The 16,859-nt window shown below is 40.8% G+C and overlaps 1 protein-coding gene across 8 annotated transcripts in view; it reads left to right on the top strand.

Annotated features, from left to right (window-relative positions):
• peli1b (pellino E3 ubiquitin protein ligase 1b) overlaps positions 1-16,081 on the top strand; it is a 45,993-nt gene extending 29,912 nt beyond the window's left edge. For 3 of the 8 annotated variants that reach the window (XM_077581623.1, XM_077581625.1, XM_077581624.1), the window contains 5 exons: positions 4,238-4,367; positions 5,717-5,818; positions 7,490-7,687; positions 7,761-7,949; positions 8,753-16,081. In XM_077581623.1, the coding sequence (XP_077437749.1) occupies positions 4,238-4,367; positions 5,717-5,818; positions 7,490-7,687; positions 7,761-7,949; positions 8,753-9,322 (1,189 nt within the window). In that variant the 3' untranslated portion in view covers positions 9,323-16,081. The remainder of the gene's footprint in view (positions 1-4,237; positions 4,368-5,716; positions 5,819-7,489; positions 7,688-7,760; positions 7,950-8,752) is intronic. The other 5 variants (XR_013296156.1, XR_013296157.1, XR_013296154.1 and 2 more) reach the window with 5 other exon arrangements.
• Positions 16,082-16,859: the final 778 nt, after the last annotated feature.

Raw genomic sequence — 16,859 nt, 5'->3', positions numbered from 1 at the left:
GCTCGCCGGCCGGTGGCCCCTGCGGGGCCCGGGAGTTGTGCCTTGGCGCTGCTGCGGCCTGGGGGCCCCTGTGGGGGTTGTGCTTGCTCTGTCCTGGCCAGGGTCGACGGCTCCCCTCTTTGGTGGAGGTTTTCATGCATGCCAGATCCACCACACCAGCATCTACCGAAATTCAAACACAATCTGCTTCTTCCTCTGGTCGCTGAATCGGTGGAGGCTGATTGAGGTCTCCCTAATTTGTTGAAATTTAGATGTTTCTGGGGTTGGTGAAAGATTTTGGTTGGTAACCCGGTGGGTAGTAGGTGTTGGTCGGTGCTGGATTTCACTTTTATTTATTTTCTTCGATCATTCCTCATCTCCTCCTTCACGACTCTAGCTGGATTCTGAAGTATTCGGTTTAGGTGAATGGTATGGGATTTTTAATAGGTTTTAGGTGAATTAATGAGCACACACATATGCACATAATGACGCACATACTCATGCACATGCACATAATGATGCATATACTCATGCACATACAAAAAAAAGAAAAAGAGGAGAGAAAAAAAAGAGCAATGGTGATGACATGTCGAGAAAAACAAAAACAATGGAGAAAGCGGTTTCTTTTCTTTCTTTTTTTTGTACTTGGTGTTTGGTTTGTGGCTGTCTATTACAACCAGAAGACATCGATTTATTGCAGCAACCTGAAGAGTGTTGTGAGTGTGTGAAAAGTTTTCCCAGGGTGTTGGTTTGCGCAGCGTAATGATGACGACATGTCGAGAACCAATATCATTGGCCTCCAAAATAATTACATCACATTTCTGAACTGGGCTACTTTTTTTACAACCGTAAAAGAGGTGGTAACAGAAAAAGCAAGTAGAGTAGAGCCTGGTGGATTTGTTGGTGGAGACGGGGCTTTTGTCGAGTAGAGTAGAGTAGAGTAGGATATATACTGTCGGTGGAAACGAGGCTTAAGGCACCATAACACCAGTGTTAATTTTGACAAAAAATTCTTGTCTTCTGACTAAAATTCATTAACGTTTTATTCAGAATTTAGTCATCTGATTGTATTTTAGTTTTAATCCAACTTTAGTCAACGAAAATAAAGAGCAATTTTAGTCGAGTAAATGCAATCTAAACATTTGTTTTCACCTAAATAAAAAAAGTGCAAAATTGCCTGAGATTGATCTTACAGCTGCATAATGAATATAAGCATGTTTGAACATTAAATAAAGTGCAGTGGACAGGTTATTTTCTCCCACCCGCGTTTCATTCCTTCTTGTGATTGGATTTTGTGAATTTTCGTCACTGTGTTGTTTTCGTTTGACTCATTGATGAAATTGTCAGTCAATTTTAGTTATCGTCATCGTTTCAATGAATGGCTTGTATTTTAGTTTTCGTTTCATTTTCATCTGAAAAAAATTTGGGGGGACGAAAATCTTTCGTCGACAAAATTAGCACTGCATAACACCCTTGAAATCTTGAATATGTCAAATAGACAAATATAAAATGAGAAGACTCTCAAGGAGCTGCTGTAGGTCGATTAACTGGCCAACTGGACTCCAGCCCTTAAAGGCACACATCCAACATACAAATACTACAGTTCGCATAATAATTGCTCTGTATAAAAGCAGTTTATTTCTTTAAATTATTATTAATTTAAGTTGATACAAGGTATGCTGAGGGAGAAAAAAAACATCTGGAGTAAACAGTTTTTTTCAGTGCTTGCATATTTTCCAGGTCAAACTCTTTTATTCTGATATTTTTTCTGTGTCACGTAATAAGACTCAACCCTTTTAAAAACGTCCACCTGACCTAGAACCAAAAAAAGCAGCAGCGGTTTAAAAAAAAATGGCAAAGCAAAGTGGAAGACCTTTGAGAGTTTGAAAAAGCAGAGCCAGCTAGCCGCCTTTTACTGCTTTTTCCACTGAGGAAAATTTCCACGATAATCTGTGTGACAACACCAGCAAAGTTTTCAGTCATCTGGGAAACTGAGCAAGCAAGCAACATGTGTACATGAGTGTTGTTCAACAACATACATGTAATGTGAGAGGTTTGCATGCTGGGGTGAGGATCTTTGCGAACGTACTGGAAATGATGTATTGTGTTGCTGTTTGCGTGAAGGTGTGTGTGTGTTTTGTGCTGAAGATGACGAGGAGGAGGGTGTGGTGAAGGTTTTTCCCACCTTCTGCTGAGCATGTGGACTCGTGTCAAAACAAACCTCTGAGAAGCCGTTTAAAGGGAGAATCCAGCCAATTGAGCGCACGGGTTTCAAAAGCGCCACTCGCTTTGCTTATTTCTTTTTTATTTTTCACTTAGTGTGTGGTTCTTAAGATGATGTAGAGGCAAAGAAAATAAAAAGCAAACAACAAAAGTGTGCTTTCATACATGCATACCTAAATGTGGCTCAAGGGACACAGTGGGTGACTTGTTATAGGAAAGTCTGCAGCGCGAGTTCCTCCAATGAGCATTTCTAAAGCAAAATAGTTAATGTTTCACTATGATTTGTTATTCATTCAGCACAGCTGCTGCTTTACAGTGAACCCCAGATTATCACGGGGATGGACATCTTCTACAGCCACACACTTTACAAGCATCAAATGTAAAGAAATCGCTTTACAAATTCTGTGCTCGGGGTTGATCCCACTCATTTCCTTTCCAGTCCGACTGAGTGAAATTCTGCAATACCGATCCGATTCTGATACTTTGTGTGAGCTTGTCGTGTTATCACAACTTCTTACAAACATTACATTGGCTGTTTGTGTATCAGAAGTAGCTCCACAAGTGACTCAGATTATGCTCTGCTGTCATTTACTGAGTGAATGACTTACACATTATGCACTTAGCCAGGATAAAGAAAAAGTAATCTCATTAGTTTATTATCCATTTTGTTCCCTTTATTAATATGCATTACACTTACTTATTGATGAAGTGTCAACAGTATCAATATTTTGATTTTAAATATCTATTTTAAAACATAAGCATCTGGTATCGGAGTTATCAATATACAAGTACTGTATCAATCTACACATCACTAGCATGCGCCTTTAAAGGGATACTTGATTCATTGAGCCATTTTTACCGGCAAAAAGTTTTTGTCCAGAATGAATTTGATTTAAAAAAAATCTTGTACAATTAATACCCTTAAAAACTTTTTTTTCCACTTGCTGTTGACTGAAGATGACATCACCTGTGCTGAGGAAGTAGGGTAGCAACCAATCATGGCTCACCTGTTTTCTGGGTTTGGTCAGTAACCTGAGCCATGATTTTGGTCGTTACCCACTTCATCTTCAGTCGACAGCAAGTTAAAAATTTTGTTTTTAAAGTTATTAATTATACGTGAAAAATAATCAAGTTATCACATTCATCTGGACAAAATATTAACTTTTTACTGCTGAAAATGGCTCAATGAGTCAAGTATCCCTTTAAGAGGCGGAGTCAGAACCCGTGTTTAGCCAACTGACTCAACACCAAATGAGCAATAAAACTAAAATGTATTTAATTCCAAGACAGCATGTATAAACAAGAATAGCATACAATTGGAATCAGAAAAACATTTTCGTTAAAGAATTTAAATAGAAATCAGAGTAACTGAAACTGTCACCAAAACAAATACGAAAATTGCAGCCGTACTTTCCGTACTGTTGACAGAGGGCTCACAAAAAAACTGTAAACACATTGGAGGATTATACAAAAAATGCTACACACAAACACCTGCTTGCCGTCTGCCATCACCAACTCAACAAAACAATCAACTGCACATGCCCAACCTTTCCCCCGTTCGGCAATAGGGGGAGCTGTAATACTATTAATACAATACAGCTTTTCAAATAGAGACACAATGTTAACACAACAACAATACACCTTGAGGAATTAATTCACTGCAACAATGCTCAATTTTCTGTTGACCAATCAACAGACAGCACCGCATTTAGCTCCACCCTCCACAAGCGTACCACTACCACTACACTCCAAACAAGTTCAATCTGAAAAATAATAATTATAAAAAATAGGACACTTGGGATATTTTGGAACCCTTTATGATGAAGTAAACTACTTTTAAGGCTTTTTGATTTGTAGTGAGTTTTTTCCCCTAGTAAAATTTATTATTTACACAGCGGCTTTGTGATGCAAATTTTGTTTGTGTCAAGTAAGTACAGAAAAGAATAGTGTGAGTGTGTTTACGCACATGCTCTCAAGGAACGGAAGTATTTGTTTTCTTCGATAATGTCCTATTGTGTTATTTGTGTGTGTGCAGGTACAATGGCTCTTTGCCCAACGGCGACCGAGGCCGACGCAAAAGCCGCTTTGCGCTGTGCAAACGGCCCAAAGCCAACGGAGTCAAACCCAGCACGGTTCACGTCGCCTGCTCACCACAGGCTGCCAAGGTGACACTGTAACATACTTTAAAGGGACTGCAACATGAAAAATCTACTTTTTGGAGCTTTTAGCAATGTTAAAATGCTAATTCCTCACCAAAAACATGACCAAAGTTGTGTTTTCCTCCATTCGCCCCCCTGTATGAAAAATTCTAGGTTATTCTGCTCTCCAAGCACCAGCCCCTCCCAACCTGAGAAAACGAGCTGTTGGCACGGTTTGACGTCATTGTGTAGGGCAATGACAATTGGCCGTCATAAAATCCCAGAAAGGGTTCTGGCTGACACTTGTGTAAACTACAAGTAAAATTTATTGCGCTGCTGTGCATAACTATATAAATAAGTGGTTAGCACGCTCGCCTTGTGAGGAGCAGGCTCGAGTTCAAGACCCACTCATGGTATTTATTTATTTTTTTCCCTCTTCTCCCCTCCTCCTCCACTGCGATTTCTTGCGGCAATGAGCATTTTGTTTCAAATGTTTATTGAAGAATTGAACATCCATCCAATTTCCATATGTAAGAAGACACGGCGGTTGTACTTCAACAGCTGGCCGGTCTTGCAGCGCTCCTTGGCAGCAGAGGGGCGCGGCAACCACACGAGGAGAGGCGGGATTTTACTGAACCAGGCGTTTTACTTCCGCATTGGAAAAGTAGCCAGCGAAATACCTAATGTTTCATTTTTTAAAAAACATTGCGATTCTGTCAAAGGTAAGATTTCATCATTATATGCCTATAGTTAACTGTGGAAGGGCTTAAAATACCATGGTGTAGTTCCTTTAAGGCTCCACTGCACAGTTAACAACGGTGTTACCATGGCAACACTTTGCCCAGTTCCTTTTTATCCAATAGGAAAAGATTCTAAATCAAAATAAATGGGGGATATACAACTTCATTAAAAATATAAAATAAAATTTTGCTCTTCTCTCAAGTGTGTGTGTGTCCACAACTGAGTGTTAGGTTTACTTAAGGTGAAACGATAACGTTGAAATGGAACACTGGGAAAAGTTTAGAAGAGAGAAAGCAATTGTAAACGGATCATTTGAAGGAATCGCAGTGTTTTCCATAGTGCGATGGGTGAAACTCAGGGTGTGTGCGTGTGTGTGTGTGTGTGTGTGTTGACATCTGTGCATAATATACAGTACTTGGTGTGGACACACACGCAGAAGAGGCCAAGCTTTTAGGTCATTTTGCATGTCTGGAAAAGTGCTTGTTTTGCGGGTAGTCCCAAAACGTTTTTGGCTTCATTGTCTGGACCGCAAAGTGACGATATGAACTCGTTTGACCTTCCTTTTGTCTTAACTGCATACCCTCGCTGCTGGTTTTTCGGGAGGGCTTCAACGTGTGTTCTTCCGCCCCATTCAGGCCATCAGCAACAAAGACCAGCACAGCATCTCGTACACGCTGTCCAGAGCCCAGACAGTGGTGGTGGAGTACACGCACGACAGCAATGTAGACATGTTTCAGGTAACACACACACACTTGACTTTGTATCATCGTGGGGACATTTCATGACATGATACATTTCCTAGCCCCTTTCCCTAACCTCAACCATCACAAATGATTGCCGACCCCCATTCCTTACCCTAACCTCAACCATAACCCAATTCAAACCTAACCTCTAAAACCAAGTTTTGACCCTCAAAAAGAGGTCTGAACTTGTGGGGACCACCAAAATGTCCCCACAATTTCAAATCAGTCCCCACAATGGTAGTTAAACCTGGAAAAACACGTGTGTATGGGCCCTAAAATGTAGCAAAGACAAAGGCACACACACACGCACGTTTATCTTTGTATCATCGTGGGGCCATCGCATTGCCATAATGCATTTCTTAAGCAACTTACCCTAACCTTAACCATCACAACTGATTGCCTAACCTTAACTTCAACCAAAACCCAATTCAAGCCTAAACTCTAAAACCAAGTCTTGACCCTCAAAAAGAGGTCTGAACTTGTGGGGACCACCAGAATGTGCCCCCAATTTCAAGTCAGTCCCCACAATGATAGTTAAACCAAGAAAAACACGTGTATGGGCCCCACATGTAGCAAAGACAAAGGCACACACACACATTGTGTGAACAGCAAAAATCCATGAGGATTTGAAGCTAATGCGGAATTATTTTTAATTACCCTTAGATGCCACAAGATGGCAGCAAAACACTTTCTTCCACCAAAATACAAACAAAATTCCACATCCTTTGTAGAATGGGTGGGATATGCGCCAAGGAAGATTTTTGGTGAACAAGTTGTCTAGCCTTTATTTATAGCCTTTAGTTTGTACTAATAGCCTAAAGGTACACATTGGACATAAACACATCATTCCACTAACTTCTGGGCAAAGTAGTTCCTCACTTGGTACATCCACGGTCCTTTTAAGTACCTGCTTGTGTCATTATTATCTGTGAATGCCACTTTGAAATGCTTTCTTATTAATGATGCTGAATGCAATGTAATTAATTATTAATCCTCCACAAGCCAGACTGTTGTCAACATTGTTGAAAGTGCCTTTTAACGTCACCTTGATGATAGTGTGAAAAACTTAAGTGTGATTCATGTCGCTTTCAGAAGCAGCAGAGAGCCTCTCGTCGTGGTTATTATGGGATGGAGAGTACGCTCTTTATTTCACATTTTGACTTTGTTGTTGTCTTCAGTTTTTAGTAATTTTCCTATTTGACCTGAATGCACTCCGGCTCAAGTCGTATAAGAGCAGAAATTACGTAAAAACAAAGATGAAGGCGTCTTTGATTTCTTTCTTCTCGCTCGCTCGGCCCAGAAAAAAAAATAGGTCAATCGTCTAAATCAACCGGAGCGGCACATGCAAGTTTAATTCCAAAACGTGTTTAATATTCACAGTGATGTCAGAGGTTAAGCTGCAGGGCAGCCGACGGGGAGAGCAAAGCATGAAAGACATACTACAGATGAGTGAGGGAAGGATGGAGGGAGGAGAGGAAGAAGTCAGTCTTTTTTTGTCAGAATGATTGCAGTCAAGAACGCAAAGCTGAAGTCAAATGTGGATAAAAGTATTAGGACACGTCATTAGGGCAGCTTGATTTTGGCCTATATATAAGGTCCTTTACATAACATTTGAGGAAACAAAATAATTTAAGCAAATTCAAAAAATAAAAATAAAAATTCCAGGTGGGTCGTTCCACGGAGAGCCCAATTGACTTTGTGGTGACAGACACGGTGGCGGGCAGCCAAAGCAACGGTGACACGCAAACGGTCCAGAGCACCATCTCACGCTTCGCCTGTCGCATCATGTGTCAGCGCACGCCGCCTTACACCGCCCGCATCTACGCGGCCGGCTTCGACTCGTCCAAGAACATCTTCCTCGGGGTGAGGAGCCGCGCCGTCCTGAAACCCGAAGCCGGTGAACAACGCTTGAGCTCATTTGTTGTTTTTGTTTCAGGAGAAAGCTGCCAAGTGGAAGACACCAGACGGGCAGATGGACGGCCTGACCACCAACGGCGTGCTGGTGATGCACCCTCGCCACGGCTTCAGCCAGGACTCCAGGCCCGGCGTGTGGCGGGAGATCTCTGTGTGCGGGAACGTCTTCACACTGCGAGAGACGCGCTCGGCGCAGCAGCGGGGAAAAATGGTGAGTGCATGCACGACACCTGCCCAACCTACACTAGACTAAGTTAAACTAGCCTACATTAACCAGATATACTACCTTACTTTTTATCTCACTAAAGTGACCCTCACATTTTTGCAACTATTTTTTATTTTATTTCTCGTGACACACATTTCCACCTTAAGTTCCGGGAACTGTGTTACTATACCGTATGCGTGAATAGGAAATGATGTGTGGGGCCATACTGAGAACTGTGAGCTGCAAAGTGACACTGCCCCCTGGTGTCCTTTGAAGAACATTACACAGCGGTCATCTAACAAACAGCTGTTTCCAAATTTTTTCCATCCATCCATTTTTATAGCGTGTCATCCACACAAATTATCATCCCGAAATTGTTCAAAATCATATTATACTCATCTTGACAACATTATGTTTTACTGTTTAAATACATTGCCATGTAGTTTTTGTTTTCGCCTTACAGGTGACAGAAAAATCTGTCCATTTAAAAAAAAAAAAAAATCTTTAATATTATTATCGTAGTTTTGTGTAGTAATGTTGTGTAATCAAACAGAGGGAGATTTAAAAATATAAATAAAAAAATGTGTATACCGTAGTTCAAAAATGAAATGGCAAAATACTAAAACTAATAAAAACTAAACTAAAACAAAGACATTTTGGAAAAATAATAACCATAAAAAAATTAACAAATTAACTGCTCTAAAATTTATTTAAACTATATAATAAAAAAAATAATAATAATATGAAAAATCCCAAATTATTATAACACCAATAAAGAAAAGAATAAGAGGTGTGTTTGTGGCGCGCAGGTGGAGGCGGAGTCTCAGGAGCTGGTGGACGGCTCTCTGATTGACTTGTGCGGCGCCACGCTGCTGTGGCGCACGACCGAGGGCCTATCGCGCACACCCACCCTCAAACACCTAGAGGCCCTGCGGCAGGAGATCAACGCGGCACGGCCGCAGTGCCCTGTGGGCTTCAACACGCTGGCCTTCCCCTCCATGCGGCGCAAGGACACGCCGGACGAGAAGCAGCCGTGGGCCTACCTGCGCTGCGGCCACGTGCACGGCTACCACGACTGGGGCAATCGGCACGAGGAGCGGGACGGGCGCCAGCGCGAGTGCCCCATGTGTCGGGCCAAAGGGCCTTACGTGCCCTTGTGGCTGGGCTGCGAGGCCGGTTTCTATGTGGACGCCGCACCGCCCACGCACGCCTTCGGCCCCTGCGGCCACGTCTGCTCGGAGAAGACGGCCGCCTTCTGGAGTCAGATCCTGCTGCCGCACGGCACGCACACCTTCCACGCCGCCTGCCCCTTCTGCGCCCACCAGCTGAGCTGCGAGCGCGGCTTCGTCAGACTCATCTTCCAAGGACCCCTGGACTAGAGGATGCCAGATTTGGACCTCTTTTTTGTTGTTGTCTCACTCTCATTTTTAAGTGACCTTTTTGAGTATTCCTTTTGCAAGACAAATATTTCTATATTTTCCACCGAGACAAAACTGCTGGAGAGACTTTGTGATTGTGACAACAACGACAGTATTTATCCCAAACCGAAAGCTACAGTACAGTACGGCTTATTGTTCTTGTGCTGCTGGGTGTCTCCAAAAAATGTATGCAATCTTCGAACGGCCACGCCCAAAGATTTGGAATTTTGGGCTTTCGGTTTAAATAAGCCTAAAATGCTCTACAACTTAACATGACATTCGCTAAACTTTTGAATGTCCGTCGGTTTAATATTTCAAGTTTATGCCATTCTGGGATGTGACTGCATCTCAAGTCGTCTCAAATCGTCTTCCCCCATTTAAATTTTCCCCTAATCACTTCACTGACAGCCATTTTCAAAGCAGTCTCCCATATTAATTGATAGTTGGCCATATGAAAGGATCTGTTGTCAATTTTTGGAAGGACACCCTTGTACCAGGGGTGGCAAACTGCGGTCCTCGAGGGCCCGAGTCCTGCAGATTTTAGATTTTCCCGACTCGAACTGCAGCTAATTCCAATTAACAGGATCGTTATCAGGCTTATGCAGAGGTTGCTGAGGAGCTGATAATGAATCAGCTGTGCTGAAGAAGGGAAATATCCAAAACCTGCAGGACTCCGGCCCTCAAGGACCAGATCTCGCCATCCCATCTCATTAGCTAACTTAAACCTTTATTATTTTTTAATTTTTATTTATGGCTCTCAAAGCATCACGTGGCTTTCCAATCTTGCATCATTGTACTCAGCAGATTGTGTGTGTTCTGAGGGCTTTTTCCAGGTATTTCATTTGTGTGTGTTTTTGTCGTATTTAAGTTTTGTACGGTGTTCGCCTTTCCAAGCCGTTGACAAAGCAATATCTTTTCGGAACCTCCTGAAGCATTATAGGTCGTCTTGAATGGCACCTCCTCCTGAACCCTTTAAAACAGCGCAGCCATGTAGCATCACGTACACAAAAAGGACTTCAAATGTTTTTTTGTGACCACTGTTATGAATGTCAGTGTTGTTTGTTGGTAGGAAAATCATTGTTTGTCCATGGAATGTGCATGTAATATCCAGAATTTATTTTGACCCTCTTACAAGTTGAAAGTGTTCCATTTAATGATCCTTTATTTTTTAACACGTTTGAAACCAGTTTGACACCAATAATAGGCTTTCAAATTGAGGTATTAAGACAGCGTTATGGTTTCAAAATGGATCATTATGGTTTGAAAAGTTACGGTTTGAATCCATTGCTATGGTTTCAAATTAGGGTTTGAATCGTGGCTTGAAACCACAACCCGAGATTCAAATCATAATTTAAATCCCTAACATTGTCTTCAAAGCCAATTTTTAAACCTCAATCAATTAATAAAATTGTAGGTTTGAACCCTAACTTATGTTTGAAACCCTAACAATGGCTTGAAACCCTAATTCAGGTTCAAAATTTTGCCACAAAGTTGAACATGTATTTTCAAGAGAAAGTTCATTTTGTTGTTCACAGCGACGGAATTATCGCTAGATGGGTTGGCAATTACTTCCGCATTTGGCACAGGCTTCTTCCACTTCCAGGGTTTAACAACAGTCTTGAACATCATTTAAATTATTTACATGTCGTTGCTATCTACACATAAACACGTAAAAACAATTTTTAATAAAGCGAGTGGCCACCGATTTGATGACGTCAGCAATAACCCCCGTTTAAGTGTTTGACTTTAGGCTTGATTGAAATTTCTCCGACGATTCAAGCAGCTGGCCTCGCCGTTTGTTCAAGGACTTCACACTCGAATCCGAAGTGTCCCGAACTCACCTCAGGGAGACCAAAATAGAAAACCTGCGACACGCGCACGCACACACATGCGCGCCATCAAACGCATCCTCGTTTTTATCACAGCCCCGCCCCTTTGCCCAAATTTGGAAGAAAGGACTTCTCCCCTGTCCTGTCAATCATATTGACACTCACGTGCTCTTCGTCCTCTAAATGTGTTTTTTTGTGAAGGGGAAAGAAAGCAAAATAATGTTTTTTTCTAATAAGTTTAAAATATTAAAGTGGGAAAGAAAATCTGCAGTGTTTTTTTTTGCTTTGGGAATGGACAAAAATAAGAAAACTTCTTTCGTCACGTTCTTTACTGCCACGCATGCGCAGTAAACTTGTTCATTCACATAAGCTAAATAAGCTATGAGCAAATGCCTGGCAACTCTCAGTCTGGCTGAAACACTTAATTGCCATATGCAAATTTTGAACCCTAAACCCAAACTCTAATTTAAAACAGTCAAACAGTCATTTACAACCATAATTCTTGCTTAAAAATATGCCTTGAAAACTGAAGACATTTAATATTTTCAATTTGATGTTTTACTGTTTTTGAATTTACTTATAGGCATAACAATGTGATATAATCATGAGTATTTAATAGAATACAGTGGAATAATGATTTTGTGAACTTTATTTTATCCTCTCACCCTCAAAGCTATTGAAGATAGGAATGTGCATGATGTTATCAGAGCCTTTTGTCATTGAAGTCTAAAAGTCTGGGGTTAGATCCTAATTGCATTTGTTCCCCCAGTCAAGAAGGGGAACTGTATGTAAATGTCTGCTTACTAATAACATCACACATTTGGTCACTAGGAGTCGACATGTCTGTCCTTTAATCAACTTAGGAGGGGAAGAGGAACCTTTTATCTTTTTAGTATAAATGAGTCGATGTTCTGTAAATTGTCACACTCTTGGGGTCATCACGTTGCATTCTGATGTGGTGTCCTAACGGTGTCTTTGGAAGCTTTTAAATAAATCCTTGCAAGGAACCTTGTTCATCAGATCTCGGATACAATGATTTTGAACACGCAAAGATTACACTTAATATAGTAATCAAACAATTCCTTCATTTTGGTGAACCCGACGAGCGACGTTGCGAGCTGTGGCGTTCACGGACGGATGCAATTCCAGGCGCCTAATTAATTACGGTGAGTGGACATTTATCCACGTTTGAGGAATTGTGTCTGTTTCGAGTCGCTGCAGCTGGTATTCGTCTTGCAAAATTACATTGGTGATGAGATCTGTGTGAAAAGGTGTTAGTAAAATTTGAAGTCGTTGTGTTGGACACGAAGTCCCTGATTTCGGATTTTACTACGGTGTTCGAACTGTACACGTACGTGGTGACGACAGCATTGTTTACGGAAGTGTCGTTACGTCGGTTATTGCGCTGAAAGGGAAACACAGGCAGACGTAGCGGATTTGCGCCGCTGCTAAGAAGTCGAGAGATTCTTGAATAAATTTGATATTAAGAGGTATAAATTGACACAGCGTACGTACGCCGCTGTTATAAATTTGGTACTAAGAGGCACAGGTAGGCGCAGCGGACTTACGCCGCTGTTAAGAAACCGTTAGATTCTTGAATAGATTTGTTCAGCAGGTAGACGCATGCGCAGATGAGGTACGTAACGTTACGATGATTGTGCACAATTAAGCCGGATTGTTGCAAACGGGCTGAAGCAGGCGTTTTATTAAAAATTACAGAAAACACACGGCAGTCTCGTTCTGAAGGAATCTTAGAGATTGTAAGTCCCTGCATTTCTGAGGCAATTGTTAAGTACATGTAGAGTTGGAAACAACTTTTCGCTGCGAAGGAGCCAAGAGACTGCTTTGTGATCGTCTTAAATCAGTATTTATTTTCAGGGATACAGGTTGACGCATAATAAAAGCTATTGCTAAGAAATCGAGAGATCGCGATATTTATTGTTTTTGGATAATTTTGTTTAGCTGAAAGGAGCGCTCCGCCGTTTGAAACGGCATATGATATTGAATTTCCACGGAAAATATAGGGATTACTGCTGTGTGAGAAGTAAGTCCGTGAAGATCCTGGATATATTTATTAAAGTCGCGCAGATCTGTTTTATTTTATTTGCTGAGAAAAAAAAATAAAAAATATATATAATAATAATATTTTTGGGGGGATTAATGAGAATAGTTTTGATCTGTTATATTGTAGTATCATAAGTGAGACGTCACTGACTTTATAAATATTAAAAACGACTAATTACTACATATGGACGAAAAAATTCGACCGTAACTTAGGAGGTTATGGCCTCTTGAATTGGTTCAACAACTGAGACGCCACTGAATTAAGTTGAGGAGTTTGTGTTGTGTGTGAGTGTTTGTTGAGCCCAGTTTGTGAAATGTTTGGAGCATGTGTGGATTGTGTGATTTTTTCCTTGTTTGTGTGCCTGCAGGGAGTTTGTGACTGTTTGTGTGACTCTGACAATGGGAAAGGTGTGTTGTGTGATGTTCTAGCGAGATTTTAGAAATCAAAATGGCCGTTTGGTCTGTTTCTCCTCACTGCCTTTGTGGAGATGAGAAAAGTGCAGAAGTTAAGTGAATGGAAGTGTAAGTTTGTTTGAGACAGTGATTTTTAAGTGTAGGAAAGAAAGAAAAAGACGGATGGAAAGTAATTTTTTCCCTCCAAAATCCTTTGTCCTCAAAAAAGGGTGAAAAAGAATGGTAAGCAGGAAATCTGCATATTTTGAAGTAGGGGTGTGATAAGTTTAGTCCTCTCTTCCATTGTCTCCATTTGGGAGACTTGTAGTCTGTTGTGTGTGAATAGCAGGGGTCTTCTAATGCTAATCTGTTAAAATCAAGTTGTTCCTGTTATGCGGAAGGATATAGAGGTCTAGGTGTTAACTACAGGCCACTATCATATTATTTTTAAAATCAGATCCGTGTTTTTTATAGTTGAATGAGTAATAAAACCAAATTTTAATATAGTTGAATAAGTAATAAAACCAAATTTTAATTGAAATAGACTTTTCATTTTTGATTTTTTGATTTCCCCTGCATCTCTGATAACTTATTCGTAGGTGTGAAAATGATTTAACCTTTGTCTTTATCTGAGTCCCATTCTAGAAGTCTGAGGAGCCCTGAAATTCGAAAGGACTTCCATCCAAGTGGCCAGGGTGACATTTTTTCATGAGACAAGTTGTTAAAAATGAACTGCAGGACTGCAGTGTTTATTAAGGGTATAAGTATATATATAAATCTCTTCTCAGACTGTTTATGGCCCGGCCGGACATGAATAGTTCTGAGTTAAGATGATGTGGTTTTTAAATGATTTACACTGCTATAATAAGAAACCAGCGTTAAAAATACAGAAATTTGATGTACGACAAAGAGCACATTTATGCTAAAATCTACAACAGTAAATATCATGGTAAAATATTTGATTAATCATTATCTACCATCATAAGGTTTTCCTAGGAATATTGGATCAGACAAACCCATTTGAAAAAACAAAACTTCATAAGATATAGAAACAATTAACATTTGCTAACAAAAAACCAGGTGCTCTTTTCAAAGTAAAGAATGAAGACTGTATGTTATAAGTGACTAAATGATAATGATTTTGCTTTCAGATATGGTGAAAAAATGGTCGATCTGGTTTGCTGATCATAATAGTGGGAGCCACATGAGGTCCCAGGCTCATCAATCACAAAAATTGACACCGACTGAGGGGGTTGACTAAGCTGCTGATCTGCGTCCACACCAATTGGAGCCATCTAACGGATCCCACCACACCCGTTTGGAGTGCCTTTTCCCTGGGCACACGGAGGTGGTTGCTGAAAGTAGATTCATTGGAGTGCCTTTTCCCTGGGCACGGATTGACACAGTTAGAAAAGCTGATCAAGTGTCAATCTGCTGTTTGAAAGGGGGAAATCACTCAAATCCCCTTTTCATCAATTCACAAGGATTGAGTCACACTGGGAATGAAGTCCCGTGACCTTTCCTGTGATCTCTGGCAGTGAGCCAGGGTTCGGAAAGAGGCTGACAAACGCCTCTTTTTAAAAAATTGACCAACTGTCGAACTCACTTTTCATTCAACAAAGACCTTCATCACGAGATGGCTTCGAGGGACGGACACATCTGCTATTGCGTCGTGACACTTAACCACATCACATAGTGTTATGCCTCACATTTATTATGCCCCTTCCACCGAATTTTTTAATGAATCAAACTGAATTTTGACTGCTAAGCCCCTCTATCTATTTCTCTCTCTCTCTCTCACCTGCTATTCTTATTTCTAAACTCCACACATAAACATTGCTTCATTTTGCGACGATCAAGATTTGCGCTGGACTTTCTCCCTAGACTATTGTGGGATTAAATGTCCAGTTTTTGAATTTATAGAAGTTCAATGGTAGGACTGAAGACATTTAATATTTTCAATTTGATGTTTTACTGTTTTTGAATTTACTTATAGGCATAACAATGTGATATAATCATGAGTATTTAATAGAATACAGTGGAATAATGATTTTGTGAACTTTATTTTATCCTCTCACCCTCAAAGCTATTGAAGATAGGAATGTGCATGATGTTATCAGAGCCTTTTGTCATTGAAGTCTAAAAGTCTGGGGTTAGATCCTAATTGCATTTGTTCCCCCAGTCAAGAAGGGGAACTGTATGTAAATGTCTGCTTACTAATAACATCACACATTTGGTCACTAGGAGTCGACATGTCTGTCCTTTAATCAACTTAGGAGGGGAAGAGGAACCTTTTATCTTTTTAGTATAAATGAGTCGATGTTCTGTAAATTGTCACACTCTTGGGGTCATCACGTTGCATTCTGATGTGGTGTCCTAACGGTGTCTTTGGAAGCTTTTAAATAAATCCTTGCAAGGAACCTTGTTCATCAGATCTCGGATACAATGATTTTGAACACGCAAAGATTACACTTAATATAGTAATCAAACAATTCCTTCAAAACTGAATTTGAATCCCTAGTCTCGACTTGAAAGCCCTGGTTTCGAACTGTAATTGAAATTCCTTGCCCAAACCGTAATTGGGTGATACACTATATAGACGACTCAACCCTGGTTTGAAATCTTAATCTTCTTCCTTTCGGCTTTTCCCTTCAGGGGTCGCCACAGCGAATCAGTTGCCTCCATCTAACAATGTACTCTGCATCCTCTGCTCTCACACCAATTACCTTAATGTCCTCTTTAACTACATCCATAAACCTCCTCTTTGGTCTTCCTCTAGACCTTTTGTCTGGCATTTGGAATCTCAGCATCCTTCTGCCAATATACTCACTATATCTCTTTGCAGTCGCTGATCTCCTTCAGATTACACCGTCTACACAAGATGTAGTCTACCTGTGTACTCTCTACTACTACTACTACTACCTCCACTCTTGTAGGTCACCCCAAGTTCCTTCCGCTCCTGAAAGAAAGCATTCACGGCAGCAATTTCCATTCTTTTTTGCAAAGTCAATTACCATCTGTCCTTCTGCGTTCCTCTCCTGGATACCAAACTTGCCTGTCACCTCCTCATCACCTCCGTTTCCTGCACCAACGTGCCCATTGAAGTCTACACTAATGACAACTCTCTCACTTCTAGGGATGCTCTGCATCATTTCATCAAGGTCCAACCAAAAGTTTTCCTTCTCCTCCAGTTCACATCCTACCTGTAGTGC

Source organism: Vanacampus margaritifer, chromosome 12 (assembly GCF_051991255.1).
Source record: "Vanacampus margaritifer isolate UIUO_Vmar chromosome 12, RoL_Vmar_1.0, whole genome shotgun sequence".
Classification (NCBI taxonomy): Eukaryota; Metazoa; Chordata; class Actinopteri; order Syngnathiformes; family Syngnathidae; genus Vanacampus; species Vanacampus margaritifer.
Note: the sequence above shows the minus strand (reverse complement) of the source record. Positions and strands in the feature narration are given on the sequence as shown.